Source organism: Salmo salar, chromosome ssa05, assembly GCF_905237065.1.
Source record: "Salmo salar chromosome ssa05, Ssal_v3.1, whole genome shotgun sequence".
Taxonomy (NCBI): Eukaryota; Metazoa; Chordata; class Actinopteri; order Salmoniformes; family Salmonidae; genus Salmo; species Salmo salar.
The window spans coordinates 41142279-41166936 of NC_059446.1; the positions used below are offsets into that span (position 1 = coordinate 41142279).

The 24658-nt window shown below is 44.8% G+C and overlaps 1 protein-coding gene across 10 annotated transcripts in view; it reads left to right on the forward strand.

The window, feature by feature from the left end:
• Nucleotides 1–24658, forward strand: part of LOC106604914 (collagen alpha-1(XXIII) chain) — a 227699-nt gene that overhangs the window by 187747 nt on the left and 15294 nt on the right. For 5 of the 10 annotated variants that reach the window (XM_014200048.2, XM_014200040.2, XM_014200047.2 and 2 more), the window contains 17 exons: nucleotides 2331–2357; nucleotides 4402–4428; nucleotides 11729–11800; nucleotides 13043–13123; nucleotides 17672–17698; nucleotides 17869–17895; nucleotides 18059–18112; nucleotides 19025–19087; nucleotides 19202–19246; nucleotides 19656–19733; nucleotides 19837–19860; nucleotides 22141–22185; nucleotides 22308–22352; nucleotides 22543–22623; nucleotides 22736–22789; nucleotides 23002–23067; nucleotides 23198–23224. In XM_014200048.2, the coding sequence (XP_014055523.1) occupies nucleotides 2331–2357; nucleotides 4402–4428; nucleotides 11729–11800; nucleotides 13043–13123; nucleotides 17672–17698; nucleotides 17869–17895; nucleotides 18059–18112; nucleotides 19025–19087; nucleotides 19202–19246; nucleotides 19656–19733; nucleotides 19837–19860; nucleotides 22141–22185; nucleotides 22308–22352; nucleotides 22543–22623; nucleotides 22736–22789; nucleotides 23002–23067; nucleotides 23198–23224 (843 nt within the window). Of the gene's footprint in view, nucleotides 1–2330; nucleotides 2358–4401; nucleotides 4429–11267; nucleotides 11328–11728; nucleotides 11801–13042; nucleotides 13124–17671; nucleotides 17699–17868; nucleotides 17896–18058; nucleotides 18113–19024; nucleotides 19088–19201; nucleotides 19247–19655; nucleotides 19734–19836; nucleotides 19861–22140; nucleotides 22186–22307; nucleotides 22353–22542; nucleotides 22624–22735; nucleotides 22790–23001; nucleotides 23068–23197; nucleotides 23225–24658 lie in introns of all 10 variants that reach the window. The other 5 variants (XM_014200043.2, XM_045718250.1, XM_014200046.2 and 2 more) reach the window with 3 other exon arrangements.

The window sequence follows — 24658 nt, forward strand, 5'->3', positions numbered from 1 at the left end:
CGTAAAAGTTACAGGGATATAATATAATATTCTACACATGTTCATGTGTTTAAGTCTGTGAACGCAGGTGAATATTGGAATCTGTAAGCCAGGTGACTCGTTTCTGCACGTCATCAATCGTTATTTATTGTCCTAGTTGGAAAATACATCTATAGTGAGTTGGCGAGGTTACCATCAGTAGCAATCATGTAATCCATCCAAAAGTTGTTCCAGCCTCTCCAGACCTCATTGGAGTCATGGCTCAGCTCTGCCTGAGGACAGAGCACTGAAACCCCTATACACTCCAGCCCTGGGGCCCATCTATCAGCCAGTCCCTGGCGGTACACTTCCCCAACACACTGCTCTACCCACACACACTCACTCAGGGAGAAAGGAGATTCGGGATAGGGGGAACAGCAGAGGCGAAGAGAATGGGTTAGGACAGCGGGAGAGAGAGAGAAAAAGAGAGAAAGAGAGTTTATGACTTTCGACAGAAGCTCTTTAAAAAGGCATTACTACGGCCACCTTGCTCAGCCTTGGCCACGAAGAGAGGACTCATTTATCCACTGAGACATAAAACACTTGCAGAGCACTGAAAGCGGTTTGAATAGCACTCTCCAAACATCATTAATCAGTTGTTTCCTGCTAAAGAAGATGTCAAGCTGGGGTTGTCCTTTAAAGGGGCTTTCACAGCAATCAGAGCTCTGCCGTTAAAGTCAACCAGGTGTGGCACAGGCCTTCTTACTGTGTTTTTACTGATGGGCGACCTCACAGCACACCACACCTTAGAGGAGATATGGATGTGAGTGGAAGAGGGAAGGAAGAGAAAGGTGGAAATGGAAGAAGAGAGGGGGATAAGGAGAGGGAGGTGGTAACGAGAAAGGATAAATGGAGGATAAGGAGTTAGAGAGGAACGATAAAAGATGTCCAGGGCAAGAGAGAGAGAAAAAGAGAGAAGAAGAGTGAGAGGTTGGAAGTCCAGACAGCTTCATGCCCTGATCTTCCCTCCCTCCTTTTCTCCCACTCTTCCCCTCTCTTCCTCTCTGTCTCTCTGGGCCTGAAGGAAATGGAAGAGAGCAGGAGTTAAGCTTCTCCCTGTCAACAAGTGGGGAATCGCATTACCCCTCACCCTTATCCCCTCTTTTCCCCTGGCGCTACCGCCTCTTTCCCCTCACACTATCTCTTCTTTTTCCCCCTCGCACTTTTCCTTCACACCAACCCCCTTCCCCCTCACTCTACCCCCTCTTTTCCCTTCAAACTACACCCTCTTTTTCCCACGCTCTACCCCCTCTTTTCATCTCACACTTTTCCCCCTTCTCCACTCACTTCCTTTCCCTGTCTTACGACTGAAACATCAGCAAACCCAGTGTAGGAGAGAAACACAGAAAGACTCTTTCTCACACACACATGCACACACACACTGAGCTCAGCTCAGCCTGTCGGCCTGGAGGACATTATTAGCAGATGTCCCCTACAGCTCTCCAGTATGGTCGATCACAGTGGGTTTGTGATCTCTCCAGTATGGTCGATCACAGTGGGTTTGTGGTCATAGTGCGGTCTGCGGTCAGGAGCCACATTCACGGTCCCAGTGCCACCTGTCATCAGATAGATCATTGTGACTGAGTGGTGGGCGAGTGGATGGCCCGTAGTGAGGATTAGCTCATCTATGAGTCCACTGTCCATAGGGGAACTACTCAGCCAGTCAACCAGTCAAATCATCCCTAACACACACAGCATGTCAACATAGCGTTAGCTCAGTCAAAGCATAGCTTCAGTGCGCTGTGGCTGCTAACCCCTTAGAGATAATAGCGAACGGTACCTCTCCAGTCTCCATACCGAACAACACAGTTCTAAATCATTACATGGAAAAGTCCTTCTTTCCAGGGAGGGGTGGAAGAATGGACGTCTTGGCCTTTGAATTGTATTTCTCATTACCTCAGAAACCCTTCAACAGAACTCCCGGAGGCTTTTTACTCAGTTGGCAAACATTAGCGAAATTCGCTAAATGTTTGCGAAAAGAACTCAGGTCGTTTTTACGCTGGCTCACGTTCAGAGACAAAACTGTTAAACTCCCTATGACTTTCGACAAGGTGTATTTCTGTGAGTGACATGGATATATGGCGCAAAATCATCACATTCAGTTTGATTGAATGCAATCCCCTGGTTGTTAATAGTGAATCAGGGAGATATGTGTCTTATTGTTGGAGTTAGATCACCCCAGAGTCTTCTTATTAAGCAGAAGGTAAAAAAGATCCTGTGGGGATATACATTTTTTTCCCGCTGTTGAACAGCATCACAACACAGATTTGTAATAACTGATTTTTCTCTCATTATCTCTCCTTTTTCTCCAGGGACCAGTGGGACTCAAGGGAGATAAGGTATGTTCAAGTATAGAACTTTACCTCACTCCCAGCTGTACTGTATGCAGAATCCAGAAGGATGTGCAACTGGGAATTACGTCCTGTGCACGGATTGTGCACACTGACTGACAGATGGACACACCCACGTTCTCAGACACCTTCTATCAAACAAGCCGTATTTTACACAAAACACGCACACACGCTCTCAATCACCCGCCCGCACACACATTCTCACATGTCTCCTATCCAACAGCGCATAGATTACCTGGCCTACATGTGCTGTACAGAGCTCATATATTAGCTGCAGTCAGAGATCTCTCATGTCAGGACATGAACCGGTTTACAGCCCTGTAGCACTGTACTGTAGCATACTGCTAAGATCCCATCCATCTCTTTCTCAATGATACTCACACACTCGCACACTTTGCCCAGCCCAATATGTTTGAAATGGATAGGACTGTATTGGACCAATGGGTGACTTGGTGTGTGTGTGTTTGTACATGCTAGCGCGTGTGTGTGTGTGTGTGTGTCATATGCGTGTGTGGAGCGTATAAGCATAGTCACAGGAACAACACAAGTGTGGCAAAGAAGATCCTGTCGGGAATATTATTCCCGCTGATGAACAGCAATTTGGAATGACGGATGATGCGAAGGTTCCGGAGAATTGGCTGCCATTCTGTAATCACCTGTAATCCCTGTTAGGAGAACACAGAGCCCAAATCCCCCTCATCTGAGCAGCAGCAACACTCAACATGTGTCCTCTCCTCTCCACAGCTTCCATTGTGGGAGATGATTCATAAATCCATATTTCATTGGCTTTGCAGATGGTGGCTTTGGTTTACTTACTGTAGCATCACCGCTAATTGTGTCGTTTCACTGCTGTCAACTGTTCCAAATGTAGGCCGAAATGTGTGTGACCGAAATGAATAATGACTTTAGAAAAACGTAACACCCACCCCATGACTGTTGTTCAGGGACAAGACATAGAGGTAGTGGAGGAGGACTGTACATTCTTGGGTGTTGTATTTAACCACACGCTACAGCGGGGGAAATGCACAGAAGAGATTCATAAGAAAGGACAGTTAAGGCTCTAATTTTTAAGGAAGCAAACCTCTTTTAATGTTGATCATGTTTTATTGTCACTGTTTATTGTCACTGTTTATTGTTTATTGTCACTGTCCTTCATTGAAAGTGTCTTAAAGCTCCATTGTAAACGTTTTTATCTCAATATCAAATCCGTTTCTGGGTAACAATTAAGTACATTACTGTGATTGTTTTCAATTAAAATGGTCAAAAAAGAAAGAAAATTGCTTCTTAGCTAAGTGCAATTTCTCAAGCAAGAATTTTGCTCGGACTGTCTGGAAGTGGTCTGAGGGGCCTGATGGGAGGAGTGTGTAACCTGAAAACTAGCCGTTATTGGCAGAGAAGAGGGCAAACTCTTTTTGTTACTGGCCTATTAACTTATGATGTCACCAGACGGTTGAAAAAAAATACAATTTCAGGTGGTCTTTTCAAACAGCTCTTACGCTAAAAGTGCGTTATCATCATTTGCACAACTTCTCAGTATTATTATTAGGAAGTATGTATAACACGGGGAAATCACGTTTTTGGGAGCCCTGCTCCTAGCTCAGCAAGTAAGGGGATGGGTGTCAAGCAGGCATGTCTGGAGGTCATCTATGACATAAGAGCCCTCACTAAGGCCCACAAGGTACAGAAGGACCCCAGACATCCTCTTTACCAGAGGTTTGAACTACTCCCCTCGGGGTGATGTTATAGGGCCCCAGGGTACAAAACAAATAGAGCCAGGCAATCCTTTGTCTAAGTAGCATTAAGGCTTCTGAATGTTTTAAAGCAACCACCAGTAGGAAGGTGGCCTACAGTTGAAATTTAGTTGACAGAATGTACTGATATATAGTGGACAGATTAATCATTGACCTTGTCTATATTTGATTATGTGTATTTATGTCTGCACAGTGCAGCAACCCAAATTTCCCCACGGGAAAATAAAGCCATTATCTTATTTTGTGTTGATGGTTGTTCTCCTCTTGTGTGTCCTCTACAGGGTGACCAGGGAGACATTGGGCCCAGGGTAAGTTTCTCTCCCTCTCTAAACCTGTTTCCCTATCTCCCTCACTCTCTCTGACTGTTGAAGTGAATGATGTAGGGTATGTGTAGAGCTATGGATGTACAGTGCATTCAGAAAGTATTCAGACCCCTTGACTTTTTCCACATTTTGTTATGTTATAGCCTTATTCTAAAAGGTATTAAACAATGTATTTTTTCTCAGCAATCTACACACAATACCCCATAATGGCAAAGCGAAAACAGGTTTTTAGACATTTTTGCAAATGTATTAAAAATAACAAATAGAAATACCTTATTTACATAAATATTCAGACCCTTTGCCATGAGACTTGAAATTGAGCTCAGGTCCATTGATCACCCTTGAGATATTTCTGCAACTTGATTGGAGTCCACTTGTGGTAAAATCAACTAATTGGACATGATTTGGAAAGGCACACGCCTGTTTATATAAGGTCCCACAGTTGACAGTGCATGTCAGAGCAAAAACCAAGCCTTGAGGTGGAAGGATTGTCCGTTGAGCTCCGAGACAGGATTGTGTCGAGGCACAGATCTTGAGAAGGGTACCGAAACATTTCTGCAGCATTGAAAGTCCCCAAGAACACAGTGGCCTCCATCATTCTTAAATGTGAGAAGTTTGAAACCATCAAGACTCTTCCTAGAGCTGGCCGCCCGGCCAAACTGAGCAATCGGGGAGAAGATCCTTGGTTAAGGAGGTGACCAAGAACCCGATGGTCACTCTGACAGAGCAACAGAGTTCCTCTGTGGAGATGGGAGAACCTTCCAGAAGGACAACCATCTCTGCAGCACTCCACCAATCAGGCCTTTATGGTTGAGTGGCCAGACGGAAGTCACTCCTCAGTAAAAGGCACATGGCAGCCTGCTTGGAGTTTGCCAAAAGGCACCTAAATGGGCTCTCAGACCATGAGAAACAAAATTCTGTATTCCGGTGGCAGGGACTGGGAGCAAAGTACAGAGAGATCCATGGGAGCCCGGATTGAACTCGATGGAACTTCTCTGGAGAGACCTGTGCAGGGACGTTCCCCATCCAACCTGACAGAGCTTGAGAGGATCTGCAGAGAAGAATGGGAGAAACTCCCCAAATACAGGTGTGCCAAGCTTGTAGCGTCGTACCCAAGAAGACACAAGGCTGCAATCGCTGCCAAAGGTGCTTCAACAAAGTACTGAGTAAAGGTTCTGAATACTTATGTAAATGTGATATATATATATTTTTTTTTATACATTTGCAAAAATGTCAAAGAACCTGTTTTTGCTTTGTCATTATGGGGTATTGTGTTTAGATTGATGAGGGGAAATTGACAATTGAATACATTTCAGGATAAGACTGTAACGTAACAAAATGTGGAAAAAGCCAAGGGGTCTGAATGCTTTCCGAATGCACTGTACGCACAGTATACTGTATGTATGCACTTGACCTGAGGAAATTCAAGCAACGAGGGCGTTTGTTTGAATACAGCACCTCAACTCTTGTTCTCCAACTCTTTTCTCCAACTCTTGTTCACGTCCCAAACTCTATCATCTGTTCTCTGCCTCTGTCTGTCTCCCTTCCCTCCCTCCCTCCCTCCCTCCCTCCCTCTCCCCCTCTCCCTGCCAATTAGGGCAATGGTCCATCCCAAATGGAGAAAAAAGGCGATGGGGAGAGGATGGAGGGGAATTGGCTCTGTGGAGTATTTATAACATCTGAAAAACACTCCGCTCTCATCATTCATCATCGCCTTGTTAACACATGCATTACCGCTCTTTACACACACCGTTAACACACTGTATAATTCCTCTTGATCATTTAGGCGAGGCAGTGTGTGTGTGTGAGTGCGTGAATTTCTGCGTTTGTGTGGACGTGTTTTCCCAACGTGGCTAGCACGACTGCCGAAACCAGAACTCACTCTTCCTCTTCTGATGAGGTTTTAAAAGCTCCCCCTGTTCCAGTCAAATGTAAGAAATGAAGCCATTTAAGTATGATGGAAATACTTATATTTCACCGTGGAAACCCCAAAACTAGGACTCCGAGCCAGAACTAGCATCCAGAGGGGAGCGGTCTCCTCCAAACCATCTCCTTTTACATTGTGGGGGTAACTTCTCTCTGCATCTGGAGTATGCTGTCATTGTTGCCTTTTCATGATGTGATATCATCCATCCCTGTATTTAACATCTATATAATTATCTCCTACTTTACTCAGTGCAGGTCCAAAAACTGCTCCCCTGGGGATATCTGGTGTGGACGATTCTGTAAGAAGTCATGGCCTTAGATTAACGGTTTACAGTACTGTATATCTTATCACTGTGCTTAATGAGGTTACTCTGGGTTAGGTGACAGATTACAGGCAAAAGTTGTCTCCTACCTACTGTTGGTAAGAGCCCTTCTTTATATACTCAGCTACTGCTGTCTCTCTCTCTCTCTCTCTCTCTCTCTCTGTCAGAGGATGCATCCCAAATGGTACCCTGTTCCCCATACAGTGCACTACTTTTGACCATATATAGGAACTAGGGTGTCATTTGGGATGCAGCCACTGTCTCTCATTCACATCTCATTCTGAACCACACTGATGTTTGTGAGATATTGCTATTACATGTCAACGAAAGACAAACCCAGTGGTATTTACGACACGGTCAGCAACATTGATGAAATTCCTGATTTTTATCTAGCCATAAGTCCCTTTGGTTTCCCAGCCTACCAGCCAATCCTGCTAGATCTTGAGGTAATTTTCTGTGTGGTAATGAATCCCTTTGGCATTATGCGTTAGCTATTGTGCCAAAGGATAAATAGTGTACTTGGATGCGGCGCCTGTAGCTGTGATCTGCCTGGGTAACTTTAGAGCCACAAAGGATTGCTTAGAAGCACAAGTTTTTCCAAAACAAAGCAGCTCACAGCCTGCTACAGTATTTGTAGCTTGGCACGTTGCTCGGTGATTGGGTGTTGATAGATTAGGTGACAAGTGTCAGCCAATTAGCAGGATGGGACTCTCAGTCAGTATACAGTGAGGGAAAATAGTATTTGATCCCCTGCTGATTTTGTATGTTTGCCCACTGACAAAGAAATGATCAGTCTATAATTTGAATGGTAGGTTTATTTGAACAGTGAGAGACAGAATAACAACAAAAAAATCCAGAAAAAGGCATGTCAAAAATGTTATAAAATGATTTGCATTTTAATGAGGGAAATAAGTATTTGACCCCCTCTCAATCAGAAAGATTTCTGGCTCCCAGGTGTCTTTTATACAGGTAATAAACTGAGATTAGGAGCACACTCTTAAAGGGAGTGCTCCTAATCTCAGTTTGTTACCTGTATAAAAGACACCTGTCCACAGAAGCAATCATTCAATCAGATTCCAAACTCTCTACCATGGCCAAGACCAAAGAGCTCTCCAAGGATGTCAGGGACAAGATTGTAGACCTACACAAGGCTGGAATGGGCTACAAGACCATCGCCAAGCAGCTTGGTGAGAAGGTGACAACAGTTGGTGCGATTATTCGCAAATGGAAGAAACACAAAAGAACTGTCAATCTCCCTCGGCCTGGGGCTCCATGCAAGATCTCAACTCGTGGAGTTGCAATGATCATGAGAACGGTGAGGAATCAGCCCAGAACTACATGGGAGGATCTTGTCAATGATCTCAAGGCAGCTGGGACCATAGTCACCAAGAAAACAATTGGTAACACACTACGCCGTGAAGGACTGAAATCCTGCAGCGCCCGCAAGGTCCCCCTACTCAAGAAAGCACATATACATGCCCGTCTGAAGTTTGCCAATGAACATCTGAATGATTCACTGGGTGAAAATGTTGTGGTCAGATGAGACCAAAATGGAGCTCTTTGGCATCAACTCAACTCGCCGTGTTTGGAGGATTAGGAATGCTGCCTATGACCCCAAGAACATCATCCCCACCATCAAACATGGAGGTGGAAACATTATGCTTTGGGGGTGTTTTTCTGCTAAGGGGACAGGACAACTTCACCGCATCAAAGGGATGATGGACGGGGCCATGTACCGTCAAATCTTGGGTGAGAACCTCCTTCCCTCAGCCAGGGCATTGAAAATGGGTCGTGGATGGGTATTCCAGCATGACAATGACCCAAAACACACTGCCAAGGCAACAAAGGAGTGGCTCAAGAAGAAGTACATTAAGGTCCTGGAGTGGCCTAGCCAGTCTCCAGACCTTAATCCCAGAGAAAATCTGTGGAGGGGGCTGACGGTTCGAGTTGCCAAACGTCTGCCTGGAAACCTTAATGACTTGGAGAAGATCTGCAAAGAGGAGTGGGACAAAATCCCTCCTGAGATGTGTGCAAACCTGGTGGCCAACTACAAGAAACGTCTGACCTCTGTGATTGCCAAGAAGGGTTTTGCCACCAAGTACTAAGTCATGTTTTGCAGAGGGGTCAAATACTTATTTCCCTCATTAAAATGCAAATCATTTTATAACATTTTTGACATGCTTTTTTCTGGATTTTTTTGTTGTTATTCTGTCTCTCACTGTTCAAATAAACCTACCATTAAAATTATAGACTGATTATTTCTTTGTCAGTGGGCAAACGTACAAAATCAGCAGGGGATCAAATACTTTTTTCCCTCACTGTATGCTGCTGAATGAGAGTTTTGGGGTATACATATCAACTATTTGCATTTGTTGTCTTTGTTAACAGGACTTGATAATATATTGAAGTAGACAGTAGGAGTACACACTTAACCAATGTGGTCCTGTGTGGCTCAGTTGGTAGAGCATGGCACTTGCAATGTCAAAGGTTGTGGGTTTGATTCCTGCTGGGGCCACCTAAATGTAAACAAATGTGTATATATATGCATGGATGACTAAGTCACTTTGAACAAAATTATTTGCTGAATGGTATATATTATTATCAATCCCCTGCCCCACACTCTGTCAACACTGGGTTCTGATGCCAACTCTCTCTCTGTACTCTCTACCTCTGCCCCCATTGGAGAGGATAAGTGGAGACACACAAAAACAGGAAGTAGTCATGCATCACTGTCAGTGTGACTTCCTGTCGATCTGTCATCATTACTGCCAGTGTTGGCCCAAAAGTAGGCTCAGATCACATACACATGATGGCGGAGACATTAAAAGATACTCAATAACCCAGGGTGGCTGAGACATTAAAAGATACTCAATAACCCAGGATGGCAGAGACATTAAAAGATACTCAATAACCCAGGGTGGCTGAGACATTAAAAGATACTCAATAACCCAGGATGGCGGAGACATTAAAAGATACTCAATAACCCAGGGTGGCTGAGACATTAAAAGATACTCAATAACCCAGGATGGCAGAGACATTAAAAGATACTCAATAACCCAGGGTGGCTGAGACATTAAAAGATACTCAATAACCCAGGATGGCAGAGACATTAAAAGATACTCAATAACAAAAAGAAAAACAGCCACCACTCTACCACAGAACGATATCACGGTGATTTTACTCGAGGCTGTTCAAAGCACCTTTGAAGAAGGCGACAAACATTCTAGCTCTCCATCTTTAAGACAAGACTCTTGACTGTTGCGTCCCAACAGGAAGTAACTGTGTATTTAGGTTCATCTTCAGACTGCGATGAAAGACATGCCATGGTGGGGTGTTATCCCAACCCAAGCTGTCCTCTCTCTTTCCCTCAGTGTGGGTGAGATAGAGGGCATGGTGGATAGGAGCTTAGAAGCTAGACCATTTTTTTGTCTTACTGTCAGCCTGGTGTTGGAAGAGTAGGACCCAGAGTTTTACACACACACACACACACACACACACACACACACACACACACACACACACACACACACACACACACACACACACACACTGAGCCATGTGGTCAGAAAGAACTCAGGTTGTACAGTGTGCATGAGGTGCAGGGGAGATGAGTGTGTAACACCCTTTCACTCTATAGTGAGACTCGGTGCTATAAGGGATGATCAAATGTGGTCGTCACGGTAGGAATGAGTGAGTGAATGAGACAGAAGAGAGGGGGGAAAGAGAGGCTGTGGTGTCGGAAACCTCAGCTGTCCAACGATCACCGCAGCCCACTAACAGAAAACTCATGACCAGACTGGCATATCTCTCTCTCCTTCTCTCTCTCTCTCTCTCTCTCTCTCTCTCTCTCTCTCTCTCTCTCTCTCTCTCCCGCTGTCTCTGTTCATCTTTTGCTTTCTCTCTCTCTCTCTCTCTCTCTCTCTCCTTTTTATTTTCCCTCGCCCACCAACTCTCTCTATCCCTCTCTCCCATCCCTCTCTCCCATCCATTTGTTTTGTTTTGTGAGGGAACTCAAACGGAGATGCTGGTCTTCATATGAGTTATCTGCCGACAGACTCTCTATGTTCTGTTCTGCTTGAGAGGAAATGATCATAGTTACTGTCTGTTGGGCTCAACAAAACAGAGCCTCTAAACACAACCTCCTCTGTGGGTTTAAAGAGATGCGTTATTATAGAGTGAGTCACACAGATATTGGTTTACAAGAAAGAAAGGGACATATACAGCAAATAGGTACAGACTGGTTCACATATACTTAGATATGGATTTCCTGGAGAGTGAATGGATAGATTATAGAAAAGTCCAGCCCCGACTATACATTGTTATTTATATTTGGTGCTATTTGATGACTATTTAGTGTACTCCACAGCTATGTCTAACTGGGTATGAAGAGATATGAGTACCGGTAGTATACAGATCAATCCTTCTACATTTTAACATTATAGACACCCATGTGGCGAATGGACTGTCACACACCTGATGTACATTTACCTTAGCCACATGGTGCTCCACCTTCCCTCCGACAGGTGACTCACCCTCCTCTGTGTTTCTCCCCTCTCCTCCCCCCTCCTCCCCCAGGGCCCTCCTTCCCACAACTCATACGCAGGTCTGCACAGTAATCAGATCCTCACCGTTAAGGTTTGTCCCTCGTGCCCCTCCGTAGCCTTGTCCTCCCAGCAGGCCTCGGCTGACCTGCCTGTCTCTCTCCGCTGGACTACAGTTGCTGGGTCACCTTTGACCTCTCAACTCTGACCTATCAACCCTGACCTCTTACCTGGAAGCTTACTCTGTCAGTCTCTCATTCTCGGCACCTCACTCTGTCTCTCCTTGGAGAATGGAGGGAAACGGTCCCTGACTTATTTAATCACAGATTTCTTGATTTTTCTTTCTTTCTGTTTCCTTTCCCTCTATCTCTCTTTCTCTATCCACCGCTCTGTCACTTTCTCTTTCAATCTTCTGCTCTGCACCCTCTCTGTGCTTCCCTACATCCCTACTCTTCCTTTTTTCTCTCTTCCTCCTCCCCTGTTCTCCTGGTTCAGATGGTCTTTCCCCGCTATGACCACGGCTTTATGTCTGGTGACCAGTCCAACTTTCAGAGACGCTTGATGAAGGTACACCTCCACTAAGGCATGTGTGCACCGCTAACCACCTTTAACCCTTTCACTGCCCGGTTGATATCTCTTATTCACTGCCGGTTGATATCTCTTATTCCCTGCTTGATATCATAACGCTCACCCTTTTCTTCATTATATCGCTCTCTCTGTTGCCATCTCTCTGCTGCGTTCTCTCAGTTCATTTATCTCCTCATGCACATGTGCTGTGTTCTGTTTAGTGTGCGTGTGCGTGTGTGTGTGTGTTGTGGTGTTTCTATGGTGCCTATTTCGTAACATGACGAAACCAATTGAAAACATATCAGGAAAACTACAGGGCTGCATGTTAGAGCGGGTTTAGGATTGTGTGCTTTTCATTATATTGGGAATAGAGCAGCTTTGTCAGTGGAGTCCTCTGCCTTCCAGAACTATGTTAATCGCCTACGCAGGGAAATGGGCCTCGAGTCTGGTGGATGAAGACCTTGTTAGAATCAGTCGAAATGAAAATGGCCCTTCTCTCACACATCTCACCACAACACACAGGCTCAGACCAGCACATACATTATGTCCGTGATTGAGAATTCTGGGAATATCCATGTGAATAGCATGAGATGACTCTGGTTAATGGACTGGATTTAGTTATACAAGAACAGAGCAGGGAAACATTACCACGAACACGGTTTACTTTAACCTTTAGATTAGATTACTTCACCACGGTGTGAAAATACTGGTGTGGAAATGTAGGTTTTTATTTGTGCTTTATTTAACATTTATTTAACTAGGCAAGTCACTAAGGAGATGCCGAAGTGGGATGTAGCGCTAAGTGGGTTAAGGGAAATTCTGAAGTTGTAACGAAGGACGTTTTTGCCTTGTAAATTGTAATTCCATTGGAAAAATACCCTTTCATGTGATGTGGTCCATTTTGACTAGAGCAATTACATGAAACACTTCATTTCACAGTTCAGTTCATGTTGTGTTTAATACTTAGTTAACACATCTCGTGCCTGGGAGAGTTTACATGTGTACGTTTGGGTGTTTTTGTGTGTGTCATATGGTAAATAGTGTATTTACCATTCTGGAGAGAAAAACAAAACATTTGTGTGTGTGTGTGTGTGTGTGTGTGTGTGTGTGTGTGTGTGTGTGTGTGTGTGTGTGTGTGTGTGTGTGTGTGTGTGTGTGTGTGTGTGTGTGTGTTGGTCACCATCTTTTCTAATTTCTTCTATCATGATTTCCCTCTCTTATCCCTTTGTTGTCATCCTGCAGGGTGACCAAGGGTCCCCGGGCCCCAGAGGCCCTCCTGGGAACACAGGCAAGGACGGGCCCCGCGGCCCCGCTGGAGAACAGGTATCAGCATTATCTTACACACACATATAAACACACACATACAGGTAAAGGTAGAATATACAAATGTAACCCATATGCATGCGCACACACCACGTACACACACACATAACTTCCCATTGTCTCTGTCACTTTCTCCTCCCTTTTTCCCCTCGCTCTCTTTCTCTCGCTCTCTCTTTCTTCCTCTATTTACCAATACTGCGTCCTCTCTTAGTTCCATGCAGCTGATGATGGAGAACTAGGTTACCACCACTAAGTTTCTGGTCACTCCAACACCTGTCATCAATAGCTCTGTTGACCACAATAGTGTTGACCTGGTCGTGTTGACCACATGGGCATGACAGTGAGAGACAGTGAGAGACAGTGAGAGGATAGTGAGGGGAAAGGGTGTAATAAGAGTGCAGTGAACCCACATTGACAGAGCCTACTGTGGCTGCCAGCGAGCTGCGGCTTACTTAAAACAGCCCAAAATAAATGCTTTGCTCCTGGCCTCATCTGGTTTCTGTAACAGAAGGCCACAAAGTGATCCAGCTAGCCCTAGTCTCCCACCAGTCGGCCCTACCCAAGCTCTATCACTCTGTGCCCCTGTAACAGATATGGCACTCTCTCTGGGTTCACCCACAGTTTTACTGCCTCACCGAACAATAGATCTTTAGCCTTGGGCCGCCACTGTTTCTCTAGATTAACTTTAAACCAGCCTGGGGTTATTTCATCTGGAGCCACTGCCTCAAACTGTGGTTGGAGATCAGTGGGATGAGGAGCCGGGGTAGGGGTTTAGGTCATTTGTGTTTATCCAAGATCACAAACGAATGCACTGTTACCCATATCGGCAGTTGGCATGGTGTCAAAGCTGGACTGTGATGAAAAATGTTGGTTAGACAGGGCAAGGAGGAGGGTTGGCTACAGAAAATATGGAGCAAAGTGCAGGGACGGACAACAAAAAAACAGGCTTGAGTCATAAACGAGGGTGTAAACAAATTGCTTGTCCTTTCATTTAACATAGTCCCGTTGCAGAGCAGAAAACAACAAAACAAAGCAATGTGGAGGCTGCTAGCTCTGTCCATGTTGTAGACAGATGTATGAGTGAGAAAAACAGAGAAGGAAGAGTGGATCTGTTGTTCTGTTCTTTCTCCCTAGTGAATGACCTCAAACCCTCCTCATTACTGAGACAGGGAGAGAGAGAGAAAGAGAGAGGGGGAGAGGGAGAGGGAGTGAAAGAGTGGGGGGGGCAGAGAGAAAGCACAGAGGCTGTTCTGTGGCATCAGATAATAAGAGGAGGTGGGGTAAAGGAGAGGGGGCAGAGGACTTGAGAAAAGATTGCCCAGTGGCATCGAAAGGTAAGAGACAGGAGTGGAAAGAAGAGAAGAGTTATGGGTGAGAGGGGAACAAGAAAACTATACGGTTCAAAGGTGAAGGGGGAGGGGAGAGTGTGTGGGGCGGTGTGCGTACATACGTGCGTTCATACGTTTAGAGTGGAGAAGGAAGCCAGATGGAATACATCCCTGTTCTCAAGTAGGCAATGGAGAAAATGGAAAATATGAGGAGAGAGTTAGCGTAACTTCAGATTCATAATAATATTTGTTACTGTAGAGCAGTAAGTGCTTGAGTGTGTAGATAAACAGATAACGCGCCTAAGAGACAAAGAGCTGTCTGTCTGTATGAGGGGCTACTTACACAGAACAACTCTCCAGGCCTGGCCTCTCCATGGATGATTTCAACACACATGGTTCTACACCAAGCATACAATTCATCCACCTGGAACACACACACAAGCACACACATGTTTGTTTTACTATCCTTGTGGGGACCAAACAATTGATTCCCATTCAAAATCATATTTTCCCTAACCCTTAACCCTAACCCTAAACCTAACCCTTAACCTAACGCTAACCTTAACCATAACCACAAATCCCTAACTCTTAAAACCTACAAAGGGAAGCACAACCGCGAGCTGCCCAGTGACACGAGCCTGCCAGACGAGCTAAATTACTTCATGCTCGCTTCGAGGCAAGCAGCACGAATGAGAGCATCAGCTCTGTGTGATCACGACCTTAGAGATCACGTTCTCCCTAGCCGATGTGAGTAAGACCTTTAAACAGGTCAACATTCACAAGGCCGCAGGCCCAGACGGATTACCAGGACGTGTACTCCGAGCATGCACTGACCAACTGGCAAGTGACTTCACTGAAATGTTCAACCTCTCCCTGTCTGAGTTTGTAATACCAACATGTTTTAAGCAGACCACCATAGTCCCTGTGCCCAAGAACACTAAGGTAACCTGCCTAAATGACTACCGACCCGTAGCACTTTAAGTGCTTTAAAAAGGCTGGTCATGGCTCACATCAACACCATTATCCCAGAAACCCTAGACTCACTCCAATTTGCATACCGCCCCAACAGATCCACAGATGATGCAATCTCTATTGCACTCCACACTGACATTTCCCACCTACGCAAAAGGAACACCTACGTGAGAATGCAATTCATTGACTACAGCTCAGCGTTCAACACCGTAGTGCCCTCAAAGCTCATCACTAAGCTAAGGACCCTGGGACTAAACACCTCCCTCTGCAACTAGATCCTGGATTTCTTGACGGGCCGCCCCCAGGTGTTAAGGGTAGGTAACAACAAATCTGCCACGCTGATCCTCAACATGGGGGCCCCTCGTGGGTGCATGCTCAGTCCCCTCCTACACTCCCTGTTCATTCATGACAGCATGGCAAGGCACGACTCCAACACTATCATTAAGTTTGCCGACAACACAACAGTGGTAGGCCTGATCATCGACAACGATGAGACAGCCTATAGGGAGGAGGTCAGAAACCTGGTCATGTGGTGCCAGGATAACAACCTCTCCCTCAACGTGATCAAGACAAAGGAGATGATTGTGGACTATAGGAAAAGGAGGACCGAGCACGCCCCATTCACATCGACGGGGCTTTAGTGGAACAGGTTGAGAGTTTCAAGTTCCTTGATGTCCACATTCCCAACAAACTATCATGGTCCAAACACACCAAAACAGTAGTGAAGAGGGCACGACAAAGCAGGAGACTGCTTTTTTTCAGTCAGAAGACTGAAAATATTTGGTATGGGTCCTCAGATCTTCAAAAAGTTCTACAGCTGCCCCATCGAGAGCATCCTGACTGGTTGCATCACTGCCTGGTATGGGAACTGCTCGGCTTCCGACCGCAAGGCACTACAGAGGGTAGTGCGTATGGCCCAGTACATCACTGGGGCCAAGCTTCCTGCCATCCAGGACCTCTATACCAGGCGGTGTCAGAGGAAGGCCCTAAAAATTGTTCAAGACTCCAGCCACCCTAGTCATAGACTGTTCTCTCTGCTCTTAACGGCAAGCGGTACCGGAGCGCCAAGTCTAGTTCCAGAAGCCTTCTTAACAGCTTCTACCCCAAGCCATAAGACTCCTGAACAGCCAATCAAATAGCTACCCAGAGTATTTGCTTTGTCCCCCTTCCCCCTCTTTTACACTGCTGCTACTCTCTGTTTATTATCTATGCATAGTCACTTTAACTCTACCTACATGTACACATTACCTCAATTACCTCGACTAACCTGTGCTCCCGCACATTGACTCTGTACCAGTACCCCCTGTAAATTGCCTCGCTACTGTTATTTTACTGCTGCTCTTTAATTATTTGTCATTTTTATTTTTAACTTATCTATTTTTTATTTAACACTTCTTTTTCTTAAAACTGCATTGTTGGTTAAGGGCCTGTAAGTAAGCATTTCACTGTAAGGTCTACACCTGTTGTATTCGGCGCCGTGACAAATAAGATTTGATTTGATTCGATTTGAAACCCTAACACCTAACCCCAAAACTTAACCCTTAACCCTAATTCTAACCCTAAACCTAACCCCTAAGCTTAAAATAGCCTTTTTCCTTGTGGGGATAGGCAAAATGTCCTTGTTCTATTATCTCTGTGAGGACTTCTGGTCCACAAAAGGATAGTAAAACCAAACACACACACACAGTCAAAAGTTGCATTTGGTGGATTCATTCTAATCACCATTGGATTCCAGCCAAGAAGTTTGAAAAGGAAGACGCTCTGTGTTTGTTTGTGTATGGTACCTGATTGTGTAGATGAGGTCATAGAATGTCTTCTTATAGAAAAAGGAATGAGGGGTTATGTATGCCCAAAGCCATATATATGTCTTTACACATGTGGTTCATTGTAAGCAGAGATATATGTCCTCCAGCATAGGAAGATTGAGCCAAAAACAGCTGGACATACAAAACATGTCTCACACATGTGGTTCATTGTAAGCAGAGGTACATGTCCTCCAGCATAGGAAGATTGAGCCAAAAACAGCTGGACATACAAAACATGTCTCACTCACGTGGTTCATTGTAAGCAGAGGTACATGTCCTCCAGCATAGGAAGATTGAGCCAAAAACAGCTGGACATGCATGACATGACAGCAGGCACATAACCATGGCTCTATGTGGGATGATAAAACACTGACCTCCTGTGGCTACTCCTCAGAATGCACAATGTCTAATGGATGTGTGATTTTCTGCTTGGTTCTCCACAGGGTTTCCCTGGTCACGATGGTGTGGAGGTGAGTCTGTTATCCAAATGTTTATGTTTCTTTGTGTTTTGACAGTTTTACTACTACAAGAGCACATAACATGGTACTGCAGCTAGAGACGTGTTACTTCGTTTTGGGCACTAGCACGTGCAGGCGAGTTCAGAGATTATGAGCCAACTACATCTATTTGTCATTCACAGGGAAAAGCAGGTGTACCTGGAAAGCCGGTAAGTCATGTCTCTATGTCCCTACACGTACCACAAAATACACTATAAATGTACACTCGATATGCATGGAGTTCACAGTATATCTGCCCGGATGCTTATGCATACCATAGGGTACAAGTTTGTGTTGTGTGATTACCTTTGTTGACCCCTTGTGCGCTCTCAGGGTGAAGATGGCGAGCCAGGATACCCAGGGCCACAGGGACCCCCAGGGTCAAAGGTGAAGATGATGCTAACGCTAATTAAGGAGTTATCCATTGCAAATGTTATTGAGTGATGCTAACACTATTAGCTGCTTATTACATGACCACGCTCAGAGTTTCTCCTACGCCTAAACCTCCTTCTCTTCTTTTTTTCATCTCGATGTCAGACTGTGTTTTATTCCCTCACTCTCTCTCTCTCTCTCTCTCTGGCCGTCCCTGCCTCTCATATCTATCCCTTTCATTCCTCTTTCTTCACTTGTTTCTGTCAGGAGTTTATCGCTCTAAACAGGTCTTGGATGGCATGGATCGAGACATCAAACACATTGCTTTCGCTTTCATTTGTACCCTCATTGCTCTCTCTCTTTCTCTCTCCATCTCTCCCTCTCCTCCGAGTTAGGCCTCTAGCCAGTGCTAAACGCTCTCCTCTGTTGCAGTGATGTCATGGGCTTTTTAAAGACTCCAGAGACTACAGATGCCAGGCACTTGGCACTGACTGCCTCTCTATCAGCTTCAGTCTGTGTGTGTTTGTGTGCGAGTGTGTGTCTGTGTGTGTGTATGCGTGTATGCGTGCGTGCATGGTGCGTGCTGTCTGGGAGTGAGTTGAAGTGAGCTGCTGTTTGTGGTTACTGAAGTTTTTTATTGGGGACGAACTGCTCAGCTCCAGCTCAAACTGCCATGGCCAGGAATAGAAGAAGGCCTGCTGGCCTGGCCTTTCTACAGTCTGTAACACAGGCCTGTTCTATGGTGTTAATCCCTCTCTGTTCCTTTGGTGTTGTTTTTCACCACTTCTTGCTTCCAGCTATACCACCATAGATGGAACTGACCGACTACAGCAGGCCTACAGTTATTTATGATATTGTACTGAACACATTATTGTTAAGTGGCTTACCTACGCCTAAGCTTTGTGGGTTTTTTTCTGTGTGTAACAGGGGGAGGCTGGTTTGCTGGGAGAGAAGGGTGAGAGGGGCATGGACGGACTCCCAGGGTTTAAGGTGAGACATATCCTTTCACCTCCATGTAAATACATGAGAGGTTGTTTCTCCTATATGGACACAGCCAATCCAAAGGCTTTTGTTCAACTGTTTGTGTTTGTGTGTATTTTGCAGGGAGACAAAGGAGATATCGGAGAGCAAGGCACCCAGGGAGACTTGGTATGTGTACACAGCCTAATCACCACCAAAGATCATGTTCGCAGTTATCTGAGGATACATTTTGATATACTTTTGTGTGATTATTTGATGCTCATGAGCATCTCAATCTCTCTCTCTCTATATATATATATATATCTTTCTCAATATCTCTCTTTCTTGTTATCTCTTTCGCAATATCTCTATCTCTTTCTCGATATCTATCTCTCTATCTCTTTCTCAATATCTATCTCTATCACTTTATCAATATCTATCTCTTTCTCCATATCTCTCTATCTTTTTCTCAATATCTTTATCTCTTTCTCAATATCTCTATATCTCTTTCTCAATTTCTCTCTCTCTGTCTCTCTCTTTCTCTTTCCCTCTATGTCTCTCTCTCTTTCTCGCTCTCTTTTTTTCCCTCTCCTCTTAGGGTTATCCTGGTGAAAAGGGGGTTCCTGGCTCTACTGAGGTCATTGACTTCAATGGGAAGCTACTAGAAGCCTTCCAGGTGAGACCACCCAGTCAGAGACGTAGACAATGTGTTTGAATGCCCATAGAGTATCATAGAGTTATCCCGACAGACTTAACATGGTGCTCTTCCTTCCTGACAGGCCATCCAGACCATCAGTGTCGGGGTAAACCACTGTCACATCACGGCTTTGTAGATGTGGTCTGTGTAGTCAGTGTGCTCTCGCACACACTAATGCATAGGCATAGGCGCATACACTCATACACGTGAGCATACACACGGGTGCCTGTGTACACATTTAGCTTCTAAGACCAGAGTGAACAACCCCTGAGTGTTTGTGTAAGGAGGACACTCTATCCCACAGCCCTGACATCAGACATATTAGATATCACTACTCCATCACCCACAACCACCAACTAACCAGAGACATAAAACCAAAGTCTCCTGCAACCAGCCACTGTCCTCTCATACATATATATATACAGGATGCAACACCAAGCTACCATAAATACCTTACAGCTGGAACACAGCCTCTGATATTGCATAGCCTGAAGTGACATTCTCAATCACGCAGAATCAAAACATTATTCATTTCACTTTTCAAGTGTATTTTTCCATGCTGTGTTATTGTTGCCTCACATGATATGCGGCTTGAAGTTAACCCTGCTTATGTGGTGGTGTGATCTGTGATGTTGCTTGGGTTGAAAGAACTAGAATGATATAATATCCTATTTGCATTTTTCTTGCTCAATCCAGTCGGGACACATAGTAAAGAGAGAGGGAGATGTCTTTTAACTCATTTCACAGTCTAGACACAAACATCTTCTTTTCATGCTGGGCCCCATGCTACATGCTAATAAGAGATCCCTGTCTCTTCACTGGCGTGTGCTTCTGATTAAAAAAACACTGCCTACAGGGGCCCCCAGGTTTAGAGTAGGCCCGTGCATGCTATGCTTTAGACATGACTGAGTTACACATGCGCTGGTCACAACATAGACCTGAGATCTTATCAGTGTTCTGAAGCCGATCTAAATCAGTTTTACATGCTGGTGAACTCTTGCCCAACCCAAATCCGTTTGGAATCCTTTCACTTGCTTCATGATGTGCCATATTGATTCCATCCACATTTGGGTGATGAAATTGGTGCTTCAGAATTCATTCATTTGTTTTTACAGCTTTCAAATGATCCGTGTGGGTGGCCATCGTTTCAGAAGATGGAGTAACTTGGAACAATAGTTGTTTGTAAACCCTTTCCGTTGCCATGGTTTTGCCAGAGCACAGAACAAAAACCTGGAAGAGAGGGGATGGAGAAATCAACATGTATTATACACCTCTGGAAATTAATCTGATTCCCATCTTTTATTGCTTCAAGAGGTCACACACACACAACCTCTGCTTTGTGGCAAAGCACCACCACAGGAGGCACAATGGCTCCATATCCCTCACATACAGCATACAGAAATAGAACCATGCATTAGCCCCAAGGCCTAGGGTCAGCCTTCTCAGCCCTAACCCAGGAACTGTCCATGCTGCAGTGAGAGAATGTCAGTCTGAGTCCAGGCTTTCCATTCTCCTGCCCTGAGAGGTTGACTCCATCCTGCCCCATTAACTATGTGGTTAGAAGAGGTTAGGATGCTATGGATGCTATGGTAATAGCTCTGGTTAGGTCAATAGGGCTGTATCAGGCTCTTTTAGGTTTACTGCTGGTGGATGCTGGAGGTCTTTGGTGTGTGTGTGTGTGTGTGTGTGTGTGTGTGTGTGTGTGTGTGTGTGTGTGTGTGTGTGTGTGTGTGTGTGTGTGTGTGTGTGTGTGTGTGTGTGTGTGTGTGTGTGTGCGTGCGTGCATCTGTGTGTGTGTGTGTGTGTGTGTGCCATCCCCAGCTCCTTGTTGGACTTGATCCACTTTCCTATTGCTTGTTCAAGACTCCAGAGTCCTTCTCTGAGAGTTCAACCCGGGGTTAATAATATACCAGCCATGTCGTGTGACATGATGCCAAGGTATTGTGTTCAGCCAACCGCATAACCTGACCCAATAGATCAATTTTATTGCCGATTTGCACCAAAGCATCCATAGCAAAGCTGGTCCTCATCAGAGAAAGGAGAATAATGATCAGTTAGTTTACTGAGTGTTGTATTGTGAAATCCACCATCCATCCACAATGTTTTTCTGTTTTTGCCCTACACTGGCGTCTTGAATCCCACAATTGCTCTAAGGATAATACATACATAATCCACTGACTCTGAGTTAGCATGCTTGTCTGAGCGGACCTACTCAACAAACAATCACAAACAATCACTGCCTGATGAAGAGTGATGAAATTGGATATACGTAGATTTATCCATGGATTTTATTGTAATTCTACTAACAGACTACTGAGACAGATCGACTTGCCTGGCTGTTGTTTTGTATTTTGTGTAACCTCTCTGTCTGTGTGTCCCTTCCTAGGGCCCACCAGGTTTACCGGGGCCTCCAGGACCCCCAGGAGGAAAGGTCGGGTCTTATTTATATACACATGCCATCTCTTCTATCCATTGTATCTGAATCAATGGAAGTCAATACTCTTTGAAGGTAAATTGTCAGTTTGAACTTGTGTCTTTTCCTCACCACTCCAGGGAGAGCTAGGCTTGCCTGGGACGTCTGGGCTGGATGGGGAGAAGGTATAGACACTCGAATGTCCCTTTGACAGTTTTTTTTATAACCCACATTGAATCACCGTATCACTCCAATGTTTAGAAATGTGGCACATGATATATTTCATTCACTTGTTATCTGGAATGATAATGAACATGATGAATCAGAGTTGTCCTGAACCTCTCGCCTTTGACCTCTAACCTTCTCTCCTCTTAGGGTCCGAAGGGCGATATGGGGGAGATGGGGTCGATCGGAGAGAAAGGAGAGAAAGGAGAGATGGGTCTCTCTGGGCCAGGGGTAAGTGGATAGATGGGAACCCAAAGTAATAACCCCTTTCATTAGAGGTGTATACATATTGTTGAGTAGCCTACTGTAAAGATATTTAAATCCCCCTCTCTGTCTGTCTCAGGGGATGGATGGACAGAAGGGGGACAAGGGAGACTCCAGGCTGGAAGATAACCTGGTAAGTAAAACACACTGGTGTATACTGTATTCACACACTCAATAGTTGTTTTTGAATCTGTATCATATTGGCATTGAACACTGCTTCAGGTGGTGCATACCTTGGCAGACAGTTGAATTACATATTGTCTGCGTCTCAAATGACACCATTTGGGATACAACCATTGATATATTCATCCTCTTTAATGTGTTGTTTGTTGTTCTGTTATTCAGGTTCAGATGATTTCTCAGCCGGGCCCTCCCGGCCCCCCAGGACCCCCTGGACCTACAGGGTACATGGTGAGTGTCACTATACGAGAGTGTCTGTGTGTCACCTAAAGAGTTTCACCCCTCTGTTCCCCAGTATGATGTGGCTGAATCATTTCAGATACATAAGACAGACATGAAATGATCTCTTTGTGTGTTCCAGGGTCATCATGGAACGCCTGGCCCTAAGGTAAGACTAGAAGGCCATAGAGGTACAGTAATGTCTGTCATCACATTGTATTTGTCACATGCTTCGTAAACACAGGTGTAGACTAACAGTATTCATCCCCCTTGGCGTTTTTCCTATTTTGTTGCATTACAACCTGTAATTTAAATGGAATTTTATTTGGATTTCATGTAATGGACTTACAAAAAAATGTCCAATTTGGTGAAATGAAATTTAAAAAATGACTTCTTTCAAAAAATTCTCAAAAATTAAAAACGGAAAAGTGGTGTGTGCATATGTATTCACCCCCTTTGGTATGAAACCTCTAAATAAGATCTGGTGCAACCAAATACCTTCAAAAGTTATATAAAGTCCACCTGTGTGCAATCTAAGTGTCACATGATCTGTCACATGATCTCAGTATACCTGTTCTGAAAGGCCCCAGAGTCTGCAACACCACTAAGCAAGGAGCACCACCATGCAAGCGGCACCATGAAGACCAAGGAGCTCTCCAAACAGGTCAGGGACAAAGTTGTGGAGAAGTACAGATCAGGGTTGGATTATAAAAAAAGATCTGAAACGTTGAACATCCCATGGAGCACCATTAAATCCATTATTAAAAAATGTAAAGAATATGGCACCACAACAAACCTGCCAAAAGAGGGCCACCCACCAAAATTCATAGACGAGGCAAGGGGGGCATTAATCAGAGAGGCAACAAAGAGACCAAAAATAACCATGAAGGAGCTGCAAAGATTGGAATATCTGTTCATAGGACCACTTTAAGCTGTACACTCCACAGAGCTGGGCTTTATGGAAGAGTGGCCAGAAAAAAGTCATTGCTTAAAGAAAAAAATAAGCAAACACGTTTGGTGTTTGCCAAAAGGAATGTGGGAGACACCCCAAGCATATGGAAGAATGTACTCTGGTCAGATGAGACTAAAATTTTGCTTTTTGGCCATCAAGGAAAATTCTATGTCTGGCGCAAACCCAACACCTCTCATCACCCCGAGAACACCATCCCCACAGTGAAGCATGGTGGTGGCAGCATCATGCTGTGGGGATGTTTTTCATCGGAAGGGACTGGGAAACTGGCTAGAATTGAAGAAATTATGGATGGCGCTAAATACAGGGAAATTCTTGAGAGAAACCTGTTTCAGTCTTCCAGAGATTTGAGACTGGGACAAAGGTTCACCTTCCAGCAGGACAATGACCCTAAGCATACTGCTAAAGCACCACTCGAGTGGTTTAAGGGGAATTAAAGATTGCTGTACACCAGCGGAACCCATCCAACTTGAAGGAGTTGGAGCAGTTTTGTCTTGAAGGATGGGCAAAAATCCCAGTGGCTAGATGTGCCAAGCTTGTAGAGCCATACCCCAAGAGACATGCAGCTGTAATTGCTGCAAAGGTGCCTCTACAAACTATTGACTTTGGGGGTGTGAATAGTTATGCACGCTC